Source organism: Coptis chinensis, chromosome 3, assembly GCF_015680905.1.
Source record: "Coptis chinensis isolate HL-2020 chromosome 3, ASM1568090v1, whole genome shotgun sequence".
In the NCBI taxonomy this organism is placed as follows: Eukaryota; Viridiplantae; Streptophyta; class Magnoliopsida; order Ranunculales; family Ranunculaceae; genus Coptis; species Coptis chinensis.
In genome coordinates, this window is record NC_141458.1 from 1,788,747 (window position 1) to 1,807,516 (window position 18,770).

An 18,770-nucleotide genomic window follows, 5' to 3' on the forward strand; every position below is an offset into this window, starting at 1 on the left:
ATTGGCCGCATCTACATCCAAATTGCCAAATTTACGAACAAGAATGCGAACAAACAAGTGATACGGCCGGATTTGAAGCCACCTATCCGAACTTTTCCTTCAAATATGAAAAAAAAGACATGTTATACTACCACCTAGAGATGCTCTTAGTAGAAGAAAATTAAAGTTTTAGATATAATAATTGGTGATAGGAAACAACATTGTGAGCCTAATACTTTTCTTTGTAAGGGATTTCTACCATGATAAATTACAAAATCCTAAAATTTTCCTTTGTCAAGGATTTATATCATAATCATTTATAAACATGTTAAAAAGTAAGCCAACAAACATTCCATCTCCATCCATGTAGGGCCAACTGAGACTCTGCGGAGTCTTCACTATTCAACTATGGGCCAAGTACTATCAAATATGTAACTATGAAAGTTCATCTAATTGAATACAAATGAATCTAATTGAATACAAATAAACTTACATAAACATAAGATATCATTCAACCATAATCTGCATGTACACAAATAATAGAGGGCCACAAACTGCCGTTCTCCCCTCTACCAAAACTTTTAAACAACCCTCTACCAAAACTCTCTTTAATAGTACACAAGAAAAAAGCGCATGGCCAACTTTAAACCTCTTTATTGTTTACAACAACACTTCGACTAGTGTTTCGTGAACTTGGAAAGTTGGAAAGCTTCCCGGCTCAAAGTTCTGTTCCATGTTGATGTTGACGCCAAACCAACTTCAAAATTTTGAATACTTATCTTCCTTACTCTCTCTTCTTTTCTCCAGAAATGCTTCTTAGTAATTGCTTAGAGCACATGTCCTGTGCCTGCGCCGCATTCTTCACACGGTTTGCTTTGACCCAAGCAGGTTCCTGTCAAATATAAAATTTGTCATCTTGACAGCAAATCGATGAGATGAGATATTCATGGTCTAGTGTGATTTTAATAGTTCACCTCGGGCACAAATTTGGAAACTCCAAATTTGATCAGCAACAGGACATGTTCTATTATGAGGATTGCCGCAAGGCCGGGCTCTATTTTCCATTTGCCTTCTTGGTCGTACAGACATACAAGAAGCACACTATTGGTGCATATCGACATCACTATCAGAAACTGAAATGTTCAATAACACACATCTCATTAATAATACGAAAAAAAATGACAGAACACTACTTCATCATTGAGAGCTAGGCATTTGAAGACCTATTGCCAAAGGTCATAAGAATGCTCCAATATCAATCACATATATAGTTAGATCACAAGCTCTCTTCATACTTTTTTTCTGTCTTGAAGATTTTTTTGTAAAAAATAGTGTCGATCATATATTATCACGTCAGTAAAGTAAAGTTTCCTCTACTGGTCTAAAAGAAGTCAGAGGTACAGATAATTTAATAGTTAATAAAAGATGTTGAGGTACATAATACTGATTGTATGGGACATCCAGCAAAATGTAAGTCGGTAAGAGGTAAACTGTTACTTCCTCAGTAAGAGTGAGGTACAAATTACTTAATTGCACACCTGAAAAATGTTTAGCCAAGCCCCAATTGTTGCAGAAGCACGAGGTATAGGCCTTTTCAGCATAGCAAGCAGTTTTAATGCATCCGTTCTGATCTCTGTGATATTATGCTGCAGAAGGAAAATGAAGAATTCTACTCTTTTTCTTTTCTTTTTTTGAAAAGGATACAAGCTGAAATATAACTCAATAAAAAGATTTAACAAATTGTACCAAGGCAGCAAGGCAGAACGCGAGCGGGAATGCACAAGCAAACATCATAATCATTCCAAACTGTAGTGCCATCTCTAGAAAATCTAAAAAGCAGTTTACAAGTTCTCAGTAAACCTAGAAGTAATGCGGTTCCCAAATCATAAAGTGATTGATTTTTTATTTTATTTTTTTGTAAAAGGTTCATTACCATCAAATAGACCATCTTCCAATTCATCACCAATACTTGCCGAATAAGAAGGTTTCATATATTCCTTTTCTACTCTAGTAGTCACCTGGACTTTTCCCATTGACAATCCATTCTCAAGCTTTTTCTTGCTTCATGATACAGGAATTGTGTTAAAACCTAAAATTAACAGCGTAAGTGGAAGTAAAACCACAGTGTATGCTAATTCTGAACTAGTGTCTGACAATCATAACAAGTAAGAAGGCCAAAAAGCTTACTGAACAGCTCTGTACTTTTTCAGTCTGTATTTGAGGTAAGGAATGGAGTTTTCGAGCAGATTTTCCAAAACCTGACAGCATTCCAACTATGAAATATACATTCATCCGACAAAAGAAGCAAGAAAAGAGAGAAAATGTTAACCAAAATGTGATCACCTTTTCTTACCTGAGATACAATCAATCGCTGAGTCAGCACCAGACGTAGAGTCGTGAAGTTGCGGTGCAAAAGGGCATGATAGAAAGGCGCCCGATGTATGACTGCATAAAATAAAGACCAAAAACCTGCAAACAGAAGTAGCTTCTGGCGTTACTAAAACATATGTTACCAATTTGGTACTCATAAAGGTCTTGTAAAGGTTCTTCCTTTATTCACTTTTCGCCTTGAATCACATGTACATTACCTTATAAACCAAGCTATCAGCTCTATGTTCTGAACTTTTATTCTTCTCATTTTTTATCAGCTTTACTGAGACCTTTCCCCCAATCTTTGTCAAGTACTGAATGGTAAAAATATATAGAGCTGTAAGTCCAAACCTGAAACAACCATGAACATAACATTGTAAGAGTATGCAGCTACATCGAAAAATTGCAGCAGCGCCGGACGTTAAATAAGAAAGACATGCGTCATTAAGCACAAAAGTTAAGGGAGGGCCAGGAAAAACATCCCTTTATGTATGATGTCAACAAAGAAGTGGGCAAATAGATAACAAAACTATTAATTAATACTATAAAAGAAAACAAAGGAGAATTTTCACATGAATATAATAATCATATATACAATTCACGTCCAAAGGTTCTGATGAAGATGTTGGCTACAATTAACAGGTAGTTTTTCCTGAGATAAGTCACTGTTTTCAGGATTTACTGTTTCAAATTGACAAGTCTTTAATATAATATAGGGTACCCTATAATATATATACCAATGTTGGCGATAGCCTTATCTTATTTAGCATTTTAGGATCAAGCGATAACACATTTTCTAATTGATACTATAACAGAAGACAACGGAGAAATTTCACATGAAAAATATAATTTCGTATTTACCATCACTTCTAATTACTTTCGTTTAGTGGCTGCAGTTAACAGGGTTTTGCTCCTGATAACTCCACTTGTATCAGGATTTACTGTTTCAAATTGAAAAGTCTTTACTGTAATGTACCAATACTGGAAATAATAATACCCTCTTCGGCATTGTAGAATCAAAGCACATTTGGGTAAGCTACAAGGAGGGCCTGACTGTACGCCTCACTCTAGTACCCACGAAGCAGCTTGCAAATGTGCTGACTAAATAAGTCCACAATTGCAATAATAAATATCCAGGCTAAGTACAAGAAAGAATTATTCAAAAAGGTAATCTACGTACAACCCAAGGCAGGTTCTGGCTTTGATTACAATGATCATTAAACAGTGAATTCTTTCAAAAGGTGAACGGAAAATTTTATATATTTTACAATTTAAAGAAAAATAATCTTAAATATTTTTAAAGCTAAAATTCACAGTAAAAGAAATATGTGAATGATAGTGGCTTAAATACGAGATTAACTCATTCAAAATTTCCATGGCATACAATGTCAGTAAGCGGCATCGCTACTAAGACAATTGCTTGCATGCAAACTTAAAGGGTATAATAGTTTGAAAACAGCATTGTCCAATGATTGTCCTCATAAAATTATATTTAAGTATATGACCAAGTAATAATGGAATCACTTCTCAAAAATAAATGAAGAACATCAGATTCTTACTTCACAATGTCAGACGACACAAGTTCATATAGATGAGCATAAGCTAACTCGAACGGCAATTGGAGACAAATAATACTCAAGATAACCAAGGCATCATTTCTGAACCTCAGCAAATGTCCCGACCACTCATCCCTTTGAAATGCTGCTTTCTCTTTTATTTTGTCTGTGCCCATTTTCTTTATGTGCTCCATGTGGGACTGGAGGGAACTTCTTTCTGTGTCTGAATATTTAAATCCTGTGTCCACTCCAACTGTATAGCCTATCTGCCATCTGTGGAATATGAACGATAATAGCTACAAAATCCTTGAAAGAAGACCTTGTAATTCACCGAACCTAGCAAAAAAGACACAGAATAATATAAAATACCTGGCTAAAAGAGCAGCACTCTTGCGCTTCCAGAATTGGAAAAAAATTACAGCCCATAATGTTACAAAAATGAAGAATATGGGGAGCATAAGTAATTGCCGTGACCTGAAAAAGAGGTGATCAAGCACCACATTAAAAATACGAAGCATCTAATGCAAATAGCAAAAGATGATATGACAACATAGACGTACTGAGCACACAACAGACCCTACCCAAAATCAATCAACTGCAAAGTAAGCGCCAAAGCTGCTGGGAAAAGCATCCACCGAGTGTACATTCCGAGAAATGCAAAATACGTTGCAATCTACAGAACAGAAATGGAGACTTCTTGATTACACTTCAAAAAATGCATTATATGTTGGAATCTACGGAACGGAACAGAAGTAGAGATATCTTAATTACTAGTTAATGAGATTTAATGAAATTTGAAGATAAGTTGCATCATGTAAAATGTATAGTACCACCTTCGTTCCAAAATAGGTATATATCTCATCAATTGGCTGATTTGTCATGTCCAACCAGTTGAGTGCCCAAGTTCTCATGAGCTGTTTCCTCTTTGTTTCATCTATACACAACAAAACCTAATTGCGGTTTAGGTACCACCAATACCAGGGACAAAATGGAGATAAGTTAAACAGAATACCATGTAATGGAAAGACTTTCTTAACAATGCCTTCAGACTCTAACTTCTTAACCAATGATTCTCCTGGCTTCCAATTGATCACCTTGTTATTATACATGAGTGTGACGACAGATTCGGTCTTGTTAACCTGCAAATGTAGATTTCACAATTTTAGTTTCAAAACGAAAAACTGGATGTAGCTCGAATGTGTTGACCCTTTGAAGTTTCATTTAGAGCAAACTTAAAAGCAGGTTAGGAAGTGGAAAATAAGTAACTTGGTAACAAAAGTAAGAGCAAATATATCTACCAATTTCCATTTAAAACAAGACCTCGTCTAAAAAAAATTATCAATAAGAACATAACAAAAAAGAGGATATGATGTTTAAAAACTAGGCTACAAACTCATTTCTCTAAAGCCAACAAAGTAGTTCACTTGTTCTCCTTTAACAAGACATAGCACGCTACAAATGAAGTGCTAAACGGTCTGGAAAGAAGTATTTAGTGCAATGACTTTGGAATATGTTTTCCACAAACTACAGAAGAATAACCAAACATCCAAACTGAACAAATTCCAAAACTCTTTCCAAAAAATAAAACTACAGGGCAGCACAGCTTGGTACGCCGTAAATGCTAAAAGAAGCCAAAAGACACAATCTCCATGGACCAGCAAGGAGCTGGTAAAGATTTTGACATACTACTGATTCAACCATTTGTTTATTATATGTTTCAGATTCACAAATGGCATAAGAAAAAACTATTGAAACTAAATGACACATGAGTACTCACAATTCCATAAAGCAGATGAGTAAAGCAACAAAAACGCTCACACCAACTGAACAATGAACCATCAGGCTGTCTCACAAACGCTTCAACCTCGTCCCACTCAAACTGTAAATCCATTCCTGAAACCAATTGCAAGAGTGCATCAACCATCTAAAACCAGTAGACAAACATTAAAGGTAATAACAATAAGATTATATTTACTCATTACCAATATAAGTTGGTTTTTTGATTTGCAACTCAGCTGCTGCCCTGCCCAAAGTCTCTAAAGGTGCTGCCACCTGAAGGAATCACACGCACATCATATATTATTTTATACTAATCCTAGAAAAGCATTTCATTTGGAACTTAAAAATCAACTCAACACTCTAAACATAAACATAATCAACACACTAAGAAACAACTACATACCTTAATAAACTCTTCTGAAAGACCAACTACTCTCTCAATAACCAATCCAACATTGTTAAACTCCAAAACCAAAAACTCAACACACTCAAAACTCTCATTTCCTTCTTTCTTTGAAACCACCACGCCAATCTCAAACCCAGTTTGTTTTTCTTCATTCCCATGCATTGTTTTTTTGCTCTTTACTAAAACCTTAACAAAACTTTCAAATGGCAAAATGTGTCTGACTAATAAAACCTTGAACACTCTCAAATTCCAACACGGGTAAAGACAAAAACTTTGAAAACTACAGAACAAAACTCATAAATGACCAAAAAAAAAAAAAAAAAAAAATTGAAATGAGTGTTTTGAACTAATAAAAACAACAAAGATGGGTTCTTTTGTGAGTTTGAGATGATAAAAAGCATGAAAAAGGGAGAGAGAAAGAAGAACAGATGGATGTTGGAGAGTGAAATGAGGGGAAGAGTGTTGTTGTGGTGGCAGAGAGACGTTGAAATGTACACGTGGTGGCTTGTGGCACTCTTGAATTGGCGGTTTTTTTTTTGTTTTGCTAAAATTGGTGGAACGTATCTCGAGGCACTTTTTTTTTTTTTATCACTCGTGAGTCGTGTGACTCACCCCTGCTGCTGCTGCTACTACTGTTTTTTTTTTTTTGCTGTTTCGCTTGTGATTTTGTCTTTGCAAAATTGTGATGATTGGTGATTACTATGAAGATGACCTTTCAATTTTCAAGGAATCATTGATAGAAGTTGGTTAAATGCCTGAAATTTAATGAGCATATCTGCCATGTACTTCACATCCTTTACTACGAGAGAAATGCTAAGAAGCAACGTTTTTTATAAAAGAGGTGCACCATGCAAACTATATTTTAAGACTAACCTATCGAGTTATGGGTTAGCAAGAATAAAATTAATTTTGTGAAAATTTCGATGATTGGTTGCCTGAAACTGGAATAACTATACTGGGGAGCAAGGCCGAAAGTTTTGGGATTTGAAGATATTTCAGACCCTCTCAAAACCGATATATATTGGAAAAATCAAAAAATCAGATTGATATATCATTTTTGAAGTGATAATATTCAAAAAGAAAATGAAAAATCGGTATATATCAAAAATATCACCAATATATAACGATATATATCAGGATATATTGGTCAACAGTCAACAAAATCGGTCAAAAGTCAAACTGTCCAACCAAGTCAAACAAATATATCGCTAATATATATATATCGGTTTAAAATTAATTTAAATTTCGGAGATGATATTTCAAATGTTTCGAAGTCGGTAGGTTGAAAAAACGATAAATATCGACAAAAAATCAAATTTTCAACTGATATTTTTGGGCCTGGTGGGAAGTGAGTGGAAAGAATGAGAGAGAAGGCGAAGAGAGAGAGGGGGAGTTTTGGGTGAGTTTAGCGAAGAAGAAGAAAACAGAGATTAAGTTTTGAGGACAGTCAGGCAAACACTATCTAATTGACATTCTAAACCCCTACCCTTTATAACCAAAAATGTTTGCTCTGCTCACTTAAGTACTCAACTAGTATACTGTTATGCAGTGGGGGCGTGAGCGGCGAGGAAAAAAGAGGAGTGGAGAGGGGAGAAGAGAGATTGAGAGGGCGTGGATAGGGAAATGGAGATGGACGAAGAGAAGAGATGAAGAATAGACAAAAACCAACAAATTGACATTTTGTCCACATATCCCCCCTCGCCCAGAATGTTCGCTCAGCTAACTTGATTATCACAAAATTTGAAAAGATGCCAACATGTTTTTTCTCTTGTATGATGGCTATAAATCGTTGAGTTAGCAGGGTAATGAGAAGAGTCACAAGACGAATTGCAAGTTCGTCCCTAAATGAATGGGCGTCACATTGCCAATATATATATCAGAGGTGGCACAAGTTTTTCAAGAAAATCCTTATTACTGCCGGACCCCAATTTGTATTGGGCAGACTAAAAAAAAAAACAATTATTACAAGTGTGTCATTGGTTTCAAAAAATCTAAAAAAAAACAATTATTACAAGTATGTCATTGGTCCCAAAAAAAGTTGGATTCGAAAACTCCAAACTTAAACGACCCGGCTAGGTCGTTTGGACTAAGTCCCAAACGACTTGGCCACACCGTTTGGGACTTACTCCAAACGATGTGCCCACACCGTTCAAAAGCCCAAAAAACAGAACTTTATATTTTCAAAATCCAAATCCCAAACGACATGGCCACACCGTTACCGTTCAGCCCAAACGGTGTGGCCATGTCGTTTGAGATTTGGACTTTGAAAATATAAAATTCTGTTTTTTTGGCTTTTGAACGGTGTGGCCAAGTCGTTTGGGACTTAGTCCAAACGACCTAGCCGGGTCGTTTAAGTTTGGGGTTTTCGAATCCAACTTTTTTGGGACCAATGTCATACTTGTAATAATTGTTTTTTTTTTAGATTTTTTGAAACCAATGGCACACTTGTAATAATTGTTTTTTTTTGGAGTCTACCCAACACAAATTGGGGTCCGTTAGTAACAAATACCTTTTTTTATTAGAAAAGTATTGTAAGGTACCTCCAACCACTCTGAAGTCCATGAGGCACAATGTTTTTGTGGGAGGCACCATTAATACTGTTGAAGGAATTATCACAGTCAGCTTGCTATTGTAATGACAGTTGGTTTACGCAACATTCTTTCTAGGGTTTCTCTTCCGGTGAAGAGCACTTCCAATGGTCAAGCTTTACTTACATTCTTATTACATTATTTGGAGAGATTTTTGTTGCAACTCGCTAATCACTTGCAAACAATTTTAGTTTCAAAAATAATTTTGTAATAATTGTTATGTTATCCAATTACTTATATTTTCCTTATTAAAAATGTTATGCGTTATTTACCAATTTCCGAATGCTTTCAATGAATTAATGACAAAATTTTAAAAGAAAACTACTTTTCATCACTAAATAAGTTGTTATTTTCTAGCTTAACACGCTTTTTGAGTTGCCTACTTTTCGAATCTCTTTTTCTATTACAATAGACTAGGTATTACCCGTGCTTACAGCACGATTTGTTATGAAGTGTTTATTATGTTGTTTGTGGCAATAATCTTGGTACACCGTACCCTAATATTTTTCATGTGTGGCCTATGTGATAATTTGTTAGGACCAAAACACTTGATACAAAAAATTAACATTTAATTTGCATCAATATCGAGTCCTGTGTAAACAATTAAGGCATCAAGCAAAGATACCTTAGTAAATTTTGCAATGGAAGAACACATTTGCATCTTGGATAGGATCGTGTGATCTCGCTTTCATCTTGAAGTTGGAAATTCTAACACCATCTAGAAGTGTATCAAGTTCGTGTCAAAATTCCACAACAAAACTTGGTCACACAATAAAGGGACTCAAAAATGACAAAATTGAGTTTATGAAGATATGCAACAAGTGCCTTAATAGCCCTGAGATATCATTCGATTTTTACTGAGGGCACTTAAATCTAGACATCCTCTCCACATGCATATGACACTGCCAGTACCTTTGACCACCTGACACACCATCTACAATCGAATTAAGGCATGCCCACCCAAGGCTACGACCACTTGACACGCCTTCTCCACTAAAAACTTAATTTTAGTGCAGGTATCATAACACATTCAGAAAAGGTTAAAACCCTCACATCACATTCACCTTTTTAGGCATTTTTTTTTTTAAAAATATTTAGAGAGTTAAAAGACGGACCACACCAGTTGCATTGAAGGACCCCTAGCCCGAAGGCTTACATTGCCCGAAGGCTCATCAACCCCAAAAGAAACCTAACTCGAAGGCTCTCGTTGACACGCCATTTTTTAATAGACCCAACCGCCTCCACTTTATCTATAAAGACTTGTTTTCGCTCCTCGATCCACCCATTGTAGCAATACCATGTCTCTAGCCCGAAGGCTCACCCGCCCAAAGACGCATCACATAATTACACAATAAATAAATCCCAACCAACACTTGGTGGGATTCGAACTTGCCTCTCCCACGAGGTGAGGGGTACACAACCAATTGGGCTAGAAGCTCTTGTACCTTCTTATTAGAGATTGAAACCCACATTAACAGTCATTGGAAAAATAGAAGTGCAACATATGAGGCAAAAGGAAATAAATTAGTGTTGTACTATGGCTCTTACAAAATTTACCGAATTGAATCACATTTTGTATTCTATAGTTTGAATTAGAATCAACAACCTCATTTTGGCACGGGGCGATTTGCAAAAGTTGAATTGCTACATTCATTGTTTTATCTGTAATGCACACAAATTTAAAGTTGTAAGCACTAATGTGGTCGATCATCATCATCATTTTTATTTTTTTGATCAGTTGAAACTCCACTAATAAGTTACAGTAACATTACCACTCCCTTGCTCCTAGTCCACATCCTATATAAATTTTTGTCCCCTTTTAATTGCTAACTTTGTAGTAGCAAGTACAAAATGCATGTGCAGAAAAAGAAAGAAAGAAATGCAAGCATAAGCTTCAAGTCCACAAAAGTATTTCCATTCCCAAAAGTCTTCACCACTCCCATTGCATGTTCTTTATTATTACTACTCTATTGCCTGCAATGCAATGCAATCCATATATGTTGAAGGTTTGTTGGCTTTGTAGCCTAAACACTTAAGTTGCTACTTCCACAATCCTAGTGATCCGAGCACAACAAGTCATATTTTTTTGTTAATTTGTCAATAATACCATCAAGGTTAACCTTACGAAAATCTAGATAGAGGATGAGCAATCCATTCCTCCAGTTGAGGAATTTCAATGTTACCCATATTGAGGTAACATTTTAGCCCATCCACACTACAATAGTCCACTATGAGAGAGCCAAAAAATGAGCTTGTAAATGGCTTGCAAAGTGCCAAAAAAAAATCTAACTCATCCAAAAGAGTATGCTCCTCAATTCTTCCTCCCAGCAAGTCCTAAAAGGTAAGATAATATACATTAGTTCCTTTATTTAAACCCCTTGTGAATAGATCGAGCTGATTCTTAACCCAAAACATAATGGAAATGTATGTGACTGTAACACGTGAGTTTATGGAGTTTACTGGAGTTGGCAGTCTTTAGAGCACAAATCCATTATCTGTTAAATAGACATACACCATTGCTACTGAACGGAATAATCTAACCCGACTCGATGAATCTTCCTTGAAGCAAGAAGCAATAATCACTATAGAATACAAATAAAACAAAAATCTAAAATAGTTCTGTTTACGAAAACTTGAAAAACAAAAGCCCAACAACATAGTTAGGAATTGAAAAACAAAAACATAGTGTGTGTATATATATTGGCCAAAGTGCCAGATCTAATTAAAGCTATCAAAGGTAGGAATTTATATGACTTATATTGGAAGGTGGGGAACACTGGCAGACGGGTTACAGTTTAAAAAACTCTCTTTGTCAATATGGACAGCCTATATATTGTGGCGATGATGGGAACCTGTGTTGGTCACCCTAAGTGGTGATCTGGTTTAACAAAGAAAACATTAAGGTTGTAAGGTTAAATCAAGTGTTAAAAAGATGGCATGACACTTACACACAAAGCAAACACAAAAGCGAAATTCTAAATCTAAAAACAATTGAACAAACGCTAAAAAGTAGTTTATCAAAACATCACATTATCTACTTGACCAAAAAAGAACCAGCCAAAGAGTAGGTGTGGGCACACCGGCCTCTAAACTCCTTGCCGCCCAAAAAATAAGTTCAGGTTTGTTGTCCCTATCAACACAAAAGTCCACATTTAATGCAACACTTTTTAACCTCAACCCACCATTCAGGAAAAAGGTGTTATTAAAAAGCAAATTTTGTATATGCGTCAAGTGGATCAAAGTTGTGCTCGCATGGTTGAAGTAGTAATGGAGCAAATAGTAACCTTAACTAAATCTACTTCATAAAAAAAACTTGTAAGGCATCATATTAGTATATAACAGTAGAAAAAACAAACCGCTTCTTGGGAAAATGAACCGAGTGGCTTTTTAGGCGTTGTAGTAGTGGGTGTGACCTCTGCACTCATATTTGAAAGATTATCTATGTCCACCAATACAGACCACCCGCATATTTCCCTCTCCACATGTTTTGTGGAAAGAAAATAGGCAATCCTTCATGTACGTAATATTGAAGAAATGAATTATAATTGAAAATACAAATGATGCGAACAACTTGGAAAAGATGTACAACCTCTTGATGGTGATTACAAACCAAGAGTGGTTTGAACTTTTTTTGACATGGCGCATTGTAGGATAGATGTCATACATAATGAGCATATTCATCAAGAGCGATTACTAGGAACATAATAACTAATACGCAACTCCACAACAAACATGGCGGTGGTAGTTTTGAATATAATTCTTTAAAGCGGAATATATTGTGAGCTAATATTCTGTTTTAGAAATATTTGCTAGAGAATCAGGGGGTGATGCTCAAGGTTGGCCTTGAGTTTATGTTTTTATATCTGCTTTTAAATATTATGTCGAGCGAGACATTTCTAATCAATATGGGAACCAAAGGTTTGGATTTCCTCTCGATGCAGATCATATAACCATGGACAAATTGAACGATTGCAAGAACATGTTGGTTGACTATACTCTTGCAAATTTAGAAATAAATATAGGTATAAGCCTAACTTAACATAACACTTCCATTCATTTTAAGCTTACCCGATACCTAATTTTCTTGCAAATTTAGAAGTAAAATATAGGTATAAGCCCAACTAACGCATACCACTTCAATTCATTGTTAAGCTTACTTGATATCTAATTTTAATACTATGTAAGTTGTTTACATGTATACAATAAACAACACAAATTCAAGATCACCAATTTATAATTTGAGAAACAATATACCGTAATTAAAGTGTAAAATATTTGAATTCAACTATATATTGTCTAAAGTATTAAATCAAATGAAGCACAAAAAATAAATGGAATCCTTGTACTTTTTTTTTTTTTTTTTGTTAATTATCATATATATATATATATATATATATTAGATAGGAAAATTTACATTGTGTCTGTCACTTTCGAGAATGTCCTTGTACCTTGACTACTAAAGAATAATGATGTCCTCAGTCCTCCCAATGGATAACGATGAAGAATTTTCCGCAGCAACATACATTATGTGGAATCATCAACTATGAATTCTAGTCAAGTACGTGGGCAAAATAAGTGACAGAGGATTACACAAATTCTCACATACGAACTGCAATACCATCAAAGAAAAATGACAAAACAACACACACTTAAAGTTTGTAACACTAAAAGGTGGTTTTAAAGTGAGATAGAAAAAACTAAGAACTTCCTCAACATACAACACCAAAAGAAAATCAAGTGGAATGGCAAATGAAAATTATTTTCAGTGATTGAATGTGGTAAACTTAGGGATTACCATAAAAGTTAGAAAGATGATCGACACCGGTGCTTGGAGAGAATATCGGTGTATCTCTCGATGAAATGAATGATGAAGTCTTCTCAAATTCAGAGCCTTGGTTATGCCATTTCTTGTTTTTTTCAAATGAGATGAAGAGAAAACCATCTACCACCGTCTTTTTTTTTTTTGTTGATGCGAGTCTTGGGGATTAAGCCTACTTACCCGGAAGCCCACTAAATTAGATAAGGGTGTTTTTTTTAGTATAGAAATTAAATAATAAATTAATTCACCGTTATAAGTTAATTAGGACTAAGGGTATGTTTGTTCTTGAGAAAATGTTAGGGAAAGAAAAGGAAAAGAAGTGTGGTCTACCTTTTCCATAGTTTTTTTGTTGTTTGTTTGCAAAGCTGAAATGATTTTGAGTCCATAGTCCAGACCTAAAAATTTTAGGGAAAGGAAAGGTAAAAAAGAAAACAGACACAGTTTACTTTCCTTTCCTTTCCACAGTTTACTAAACAGACATAATTTTAAAACTGTTTCTATTCCATTCATTTTCTTTCCATAGTGGACCACTTATTTTCTTTTCTTTCCATTAGTTAAAATTTAACAAACTGACCCTAATAGTTAATATGGTGAAGTGTGCTTTAATAATATAATAGATGCATGTGAAATCATAAATCACACTATCGAGAATGCATCTTTACTAGTTGTAAACAAAAGTCCGTCATTCTTGAGAAGTACTATATTCATGAAACATAACCTCAAGCAGACTTGACAGGCAATCAAAAATAGCAAAAATACATAGGAACAGTAGAGAATACTAAAGGACACCAAATGAAAATTCTCCTAACTGACATGTCACGAACTTGGCAGGAAGTGCGGCTAGAGCTATTCACTGGGAAATTTAGAATTCAGAAACTCCAAATCCTCCATAAATAGTTGCAGATTTTTGGTTTTCAGCAAGAAACCAATTGCTTCCTCTTCAAATTCCAACAGCCAGCCCAACTTGATCAGTTCACACAGTTCTGGAATCCGTTCAGATTTCTCCCATAAAATCCCATCAGCTATCACCTGAGAGAAAAATGTAGCAAATTCAATATTGGCTTTGTGTCCACATGACCTGTTTATCTTCTGAGTGAACACTTTGGAACTCTCTCTCTCCCAACGAATCATCTGGCTTGCCTTCACATTAACACTTTCTCCTGAAGACAACGATAAGCTATAACCTACTGTAATGGGTTTCTCAGTCTCAAAGACATTAACATCAAGAAGAGCCTGGACTATCTTTTGCCTCTTGTTCGCATCCACTTCGATAGAAGGATCAGCAAGAAATCCCAGTATGAGCCTTATAAGCTCTCTACGGATCAGAATTTCACTTGGATTAACCTGCTCAAAATCACCATCCACTTTAGAACATTCACTCTTTTCAACAGACTCAGAAACAACTCGAACACCAATACTACTGTAAATTTCATGCAGTTTAGTCCGAGGAATAGATGGTAAACTTGGCTGCGGATACCAGACGAATAACGGATCTGGAGAAGCATTTTGCAGTAGATCCATCAACAGCAAATCATCGGGAATGAAAATATCTTGTTTGTTGCACAACTGAATTACATCCGAGTTTGTGTATGCAGGCAGCTTCACCATTTCAGCAAGAAGATTTTTGGTCTTTGAAGAATTCCAGTGCTGCACAATGCATACCCAAAAAGCACAGCACTCTGCATGTGTCAACTGGCATTCCGAACTTTCCCAAGTCTTCCAAAGCCTGCAGTAGTCATCAACAGAAGGATTCTGCCTCACGTGCAAAGTCAAGGAGAGAAAAAATACCATAGTTTCTTATCATAGTGTCTCTCCAAAACATTCAACTGTGAGCCAAAGAGACCGTCCATATCATGAAGAACACATTCTTCAGGGCTCACCCACTGTCCCTTGTCACTTCCATCTGGAATCCAGATCCAGTTAGCAGTTCTGTCGTCTGGTTTATCTAATTTCCAGTCGTATTTTTGTAAATACGCATAGATGCGAGCAATGACAGCAAAATGAGAATGAGACTCGAGTTCACTAGCGAGTAAACGGCAGCCATTTTTAACATCAACGGTAACTCCAATTGAGTTCAGCTCCTTTTTGTAGGATGCAAGATCAAAGCCATAAAACTTTTCATCAATAAAAGCACCATCTTCCAATTGTAATATAGAATTCCAATCTGAACCAAATAGCAAACACTCGTTGGGAGGTCTGTAACCCATATGGGTCTTCAACCATTTCTTATTGATTCGCCGCATGAACTCTTTGGGTAAAGGGGGGTCGTTTTTAACTTTCAGCATAATATGGACACATTCAAGCAGTGAAAGAACACTGGAAGGATTTATATCCGTTGGATTGTGAGGGATAGTTAAACCATCAGCTACAAACTTCGACCCTTGTTGAATTCAAGTACCACCCCCATTGCCTTTAGCTCCTCTTTGTATTCTCGAATGGCAGTACCATAGCAATTCTCACTATCAACAATAAAGGGAAGCAATGCAATTGGAGAGAGATACTCCCAGTCTGAGGAAAAAAGGATAGACTCCTTCGGGCTTTTCTGTCCAAGACGAGTCCGCAGCCACCTCTCATCACAGATACAGTTATGAAGCTCTATTGGGATCTGGTGGCGAGATTTCATTAGATCCCTGTAACATTTCAGAAACATGATCACGTTTTCTGTTGTGATGGAACACGAAGAAGCGTGTTGCTTGAATAGACAAGCAAATGCCTTAGCCGCCTCCTCAAAATCAACTACCACTCCCAGTTTCTTCAGCTCGTTTTTGTATGAGAATATATAATTTCCATAGGACTTTTCACAGATCAAAGGGAAACCACCAAAGATCTCAAGAAGGCATCCCCACTCAGAATCGAACAGGAAACATTCACTTGGAAATTTGTAGCCAACAGTTGTCCTTATCCATTTTCTACTTTTTAGTACACTGACAAGTTGATCAGATGATCTTGAATGACGAAGGCAATCCAGTATCAAGAGAACCTCATCCACTGTCATAGATGTAAACGATGTCGGCATTCTGAAACACTCAGTGAGACGCTGATAATCTTTATCAAACCCAACAACAACTCCCAAAAGCTGAAGCTCGGTTCTGAAAGTCAGGATTCGTTCTCCATAATACTGTTGATCAACAAAAGGAAGATTACAAATTTTTGAAGCAGCATTCCATTTTGAGTCATACAAAATGGATCCAACTGGAGATCGTTCTCCATGCTTAGTCCTTAACCAGCTTCCCACTCTCACACTCTTGACGAAGTCATCAGGTGGCAAGTACTTTTCCCTCAAAAACTTGATGAAATTAAGGATCGAGAACACATTTGCCCTCGTTAGATTGTTGTTAGAAGCCAAATGCATGAGGTGCCTTGTCACAGCCCGATTTTCTAAACAATTAAAAATAATGAATATTTGAAATATAAATATCTCAAACATCACTATATTCAATTGTCTAAAACCCAAATTTATGGGGTGTGGATACTACACATATCAAAACCTAAAACCCACATCATAAATAATCTTAACAACAAAAAAATCTCCAAAATGTCTCTCTTCCATTCAAAAATCATCAATATAAAAACTCTAAGAATAACAGGTCCTCAACATCGTATTCTCATTCCATATGATTATGAAATTTCGCTATTACATACTTCCAAAAGAACAGACCTAATAGAATAAACTCCCCGGACCGCTCGGGGCACTAATCCCAATCACACTTGGCGGTTCGCCTTTCCACCTATGTTCTTAAGAACACACCCACCAAACAAAACAAAGCAAACATGGGTCAGCAAATTGAATTTGCTGGTATGAGTAGACTAAACACATAAAACCATTATCATACTTTAATTATTCAAACAATCACTTTATATTATCCCATAACTTAATCATTCACAGCTTGGAAGGTAGTTATTGGTCATTTTAACCGCATAATTTCTTCCCAAGCAAAACTTCCATTTTATTAACTTCCATCTTATTAACTCATTCTAATAACTCCTTTTAATATCTAGATAATTGAATTACACTTACCGATATCCGGCCATTTGTAGAAAGGGTAGGACCGCCCCAAGACAAAAATATTATTAAGTCCTACCCTCCCGAAAAGAAAGTTAGCAATTTTATATAATGTGTAGATATCCTATAGGTATTCCAATGCAAGCCCAAATACACTCGTGATAATCAAATTAATTTATCTTATTAATTAATCAATTACTTTTCTTATACACATATTTCACAACCTATGTACCTTAGGTCATTCCCGCCACATTCAAGGAATACCTATCAAATCACTAACGGGCCATTCATGGCACATTCAATGAATGCCAGGGTCATTCTCGCCACATTCAAGGAATGCCCAATCCTACATTCTCGACACTCAAGGAATTTAACTAACCCGTAGAAGGCTTAATACCTTAGTTCCTCTTTAGGTGATCCAAACTATCCGGTCATTCATGGCACATTGATGAATACGGGTCATTCATAGCACATTCAATGAATACCCATAGATAACGCTTAACGGGCCATTTATGGCACATTCAATAAATGCCCACCTAACATATGACATCAACAGTCATAAAACTCAATTCCAAAACATGAGGCGTTGAGGGATCTAAAAAGGTTGCGGTAACTTTATTTACGCATTATTGAACTTTATTTTATGTATCATTTCAAAGAACGAATGAGTATCTTGATTCCTGTATTTTTTATTTACGCGTTATTAATTTCAGGGATGTCTTAGTGTCATAACGTTGCATATCATAAAATACTGCAAAATCACATATAGTCAATACACATACACACGTATATATAACGGTCTTAGCCTAAAGCCAAGCATGCTAATAGTCCTAGACTTATCCTAATAGACCGAATCATATTTTTAGGAAAAAGTCAAATTTTCGGGTCAACTGGTCAAAGTCAACCCTGGTCAAAGTCAACAGTCAACTCTGGTCAAAGTCAACAGTCAACTCTGGTCAACCCGCCTAAACTAAAAACCCAAAAGCCCAAATCCTAAGGCCCATAGTCTAAAAAGTCAAATTTTAAAATCCAAAACCAAAAAGAGAATAGCCCACGATTTTGGCCCAAGCCCAAAATCGTTTTTGGGTACTGTTCATCTCCTTCTTCAAACCAAACTTCCTCCACCACCGACCACCACACAGCCACCACCGGCCACCCATCAATAAAACAAACCCAGCGGTTTGGTTCCTCCATAAAACCCCCATCTACCCATATCAAAAACATAGTTACATAAATCGAGAAAAATCGACCGACGCCATTAAAAAAGCCA

General features: G+C 36.1%; 1 protein-coding gene and 1 pseudogene across 6 annotated transcripts; both read right to left on the reverse strand.

Annotated features, from left to right (window-relative positions):
* Positions 1 to 449: 449 nt before the first annotated feature.
* Positions 450 to 6,456, reverse strand: LOC147507153 (anoctamin-like protein At1g73020). Of its 5 annotated transcripts, XM_086599873.1 has the most exons (16): positions 6,088 to 6,456; positions 5,888 to 5,957; positions 5,683 to 5,798; positions 4,918 to 5,044; positions 4,739 to 4,839; positions 4,487 to 4,578; positions 4,275 to 4,379; positions 3,909 to 4,178; positions 2,568 to 2,700; positions 2,333 to 2,448; positions 2,167 to 2,237; positions 1,913 to 2,040; positions 1,726 to 1,808; positions 1,518 to 1,625; positions 954 to 1,112; positions 450 to 871 (listed from the first exon to the last, which is right to left on the reverse strand). In XM_086599873.1, the coding sequence occupies exons 1-10, from the start codon at positions 6,250 to 6,252 to the stop codon at positions 2,356 to 2,358; spliced, it is 1,272 nt and encodes a 423-aa protein (XP_086455999.1). In that variant the 5' UTR covers positions 6,253 to 6,456; the 3' UTR covers positions 450 to 871; positions 954 to 1,112; positions 1,518 to 1,625; positions 1,726 to 1,808; positions 1,913 to 2,040; positions 2,167 to 2,237; positions 2,333 to 2,355. The 5 variants fall into 5 exon arrangements, with proteins under 5 accessions (XP_086455999.1, XP_086456000.1, XP_086456002.1 ...); XM_086599874.1 differs by lacking the exons at positions 5,683 to 5,798; positions 5,888 to 5,957; positions 6,088 to 6,456 and having other exon boundaries at positions 4,739 to 4,855; positions 4,918 to 5,043; XM_086599876.1 differs by lacking the exons at positions 4,487 to 4,578; positions 4,739 to 4,839; positions 4,918 to 5,044; ... (1 more) ...; positions 5,888 to 5,957; positions 6,088 to 6,456.
* Positions 6,457 to 14,141: 7,685 nt separating this feature from the next.
* On the reverse strand, positions 14,142 to 16,851 carry LOC147507154 (uncharacterized; annotated as a pseudogene). Its single transcript, XR_015217562.1, has one exon. The product of XR_015217562.1 is annotated as an uncharacterized LOC147507154 (transcript).
* Positions 16,852 to 18,770: the final 1,919 nt, after the last annotated feature.

Coding starts and splice junctions, on each gene's coding strand:
- LOC147507153 (XM_086599873.1), bottom strand. CDS start 6,252: ATGCATGGGAATGAAGAAAAACAAACTGGGTTTGAGATTGGCGTGGTG. Junction 5,045..5,682: donor CTCATCTGCTTTATGGAATT/GTGAGTACTCAT, acceptor CTACATTTGCAG/GTTAACAAGACCGAATCTGT. Junction 4,840..4,917: donor GAAAGTCTTTCCATTACATG/GTATTCTGTTTA, acceptor TGTTGTGTATAG/ATGAAACAAAGAGGAAACAG.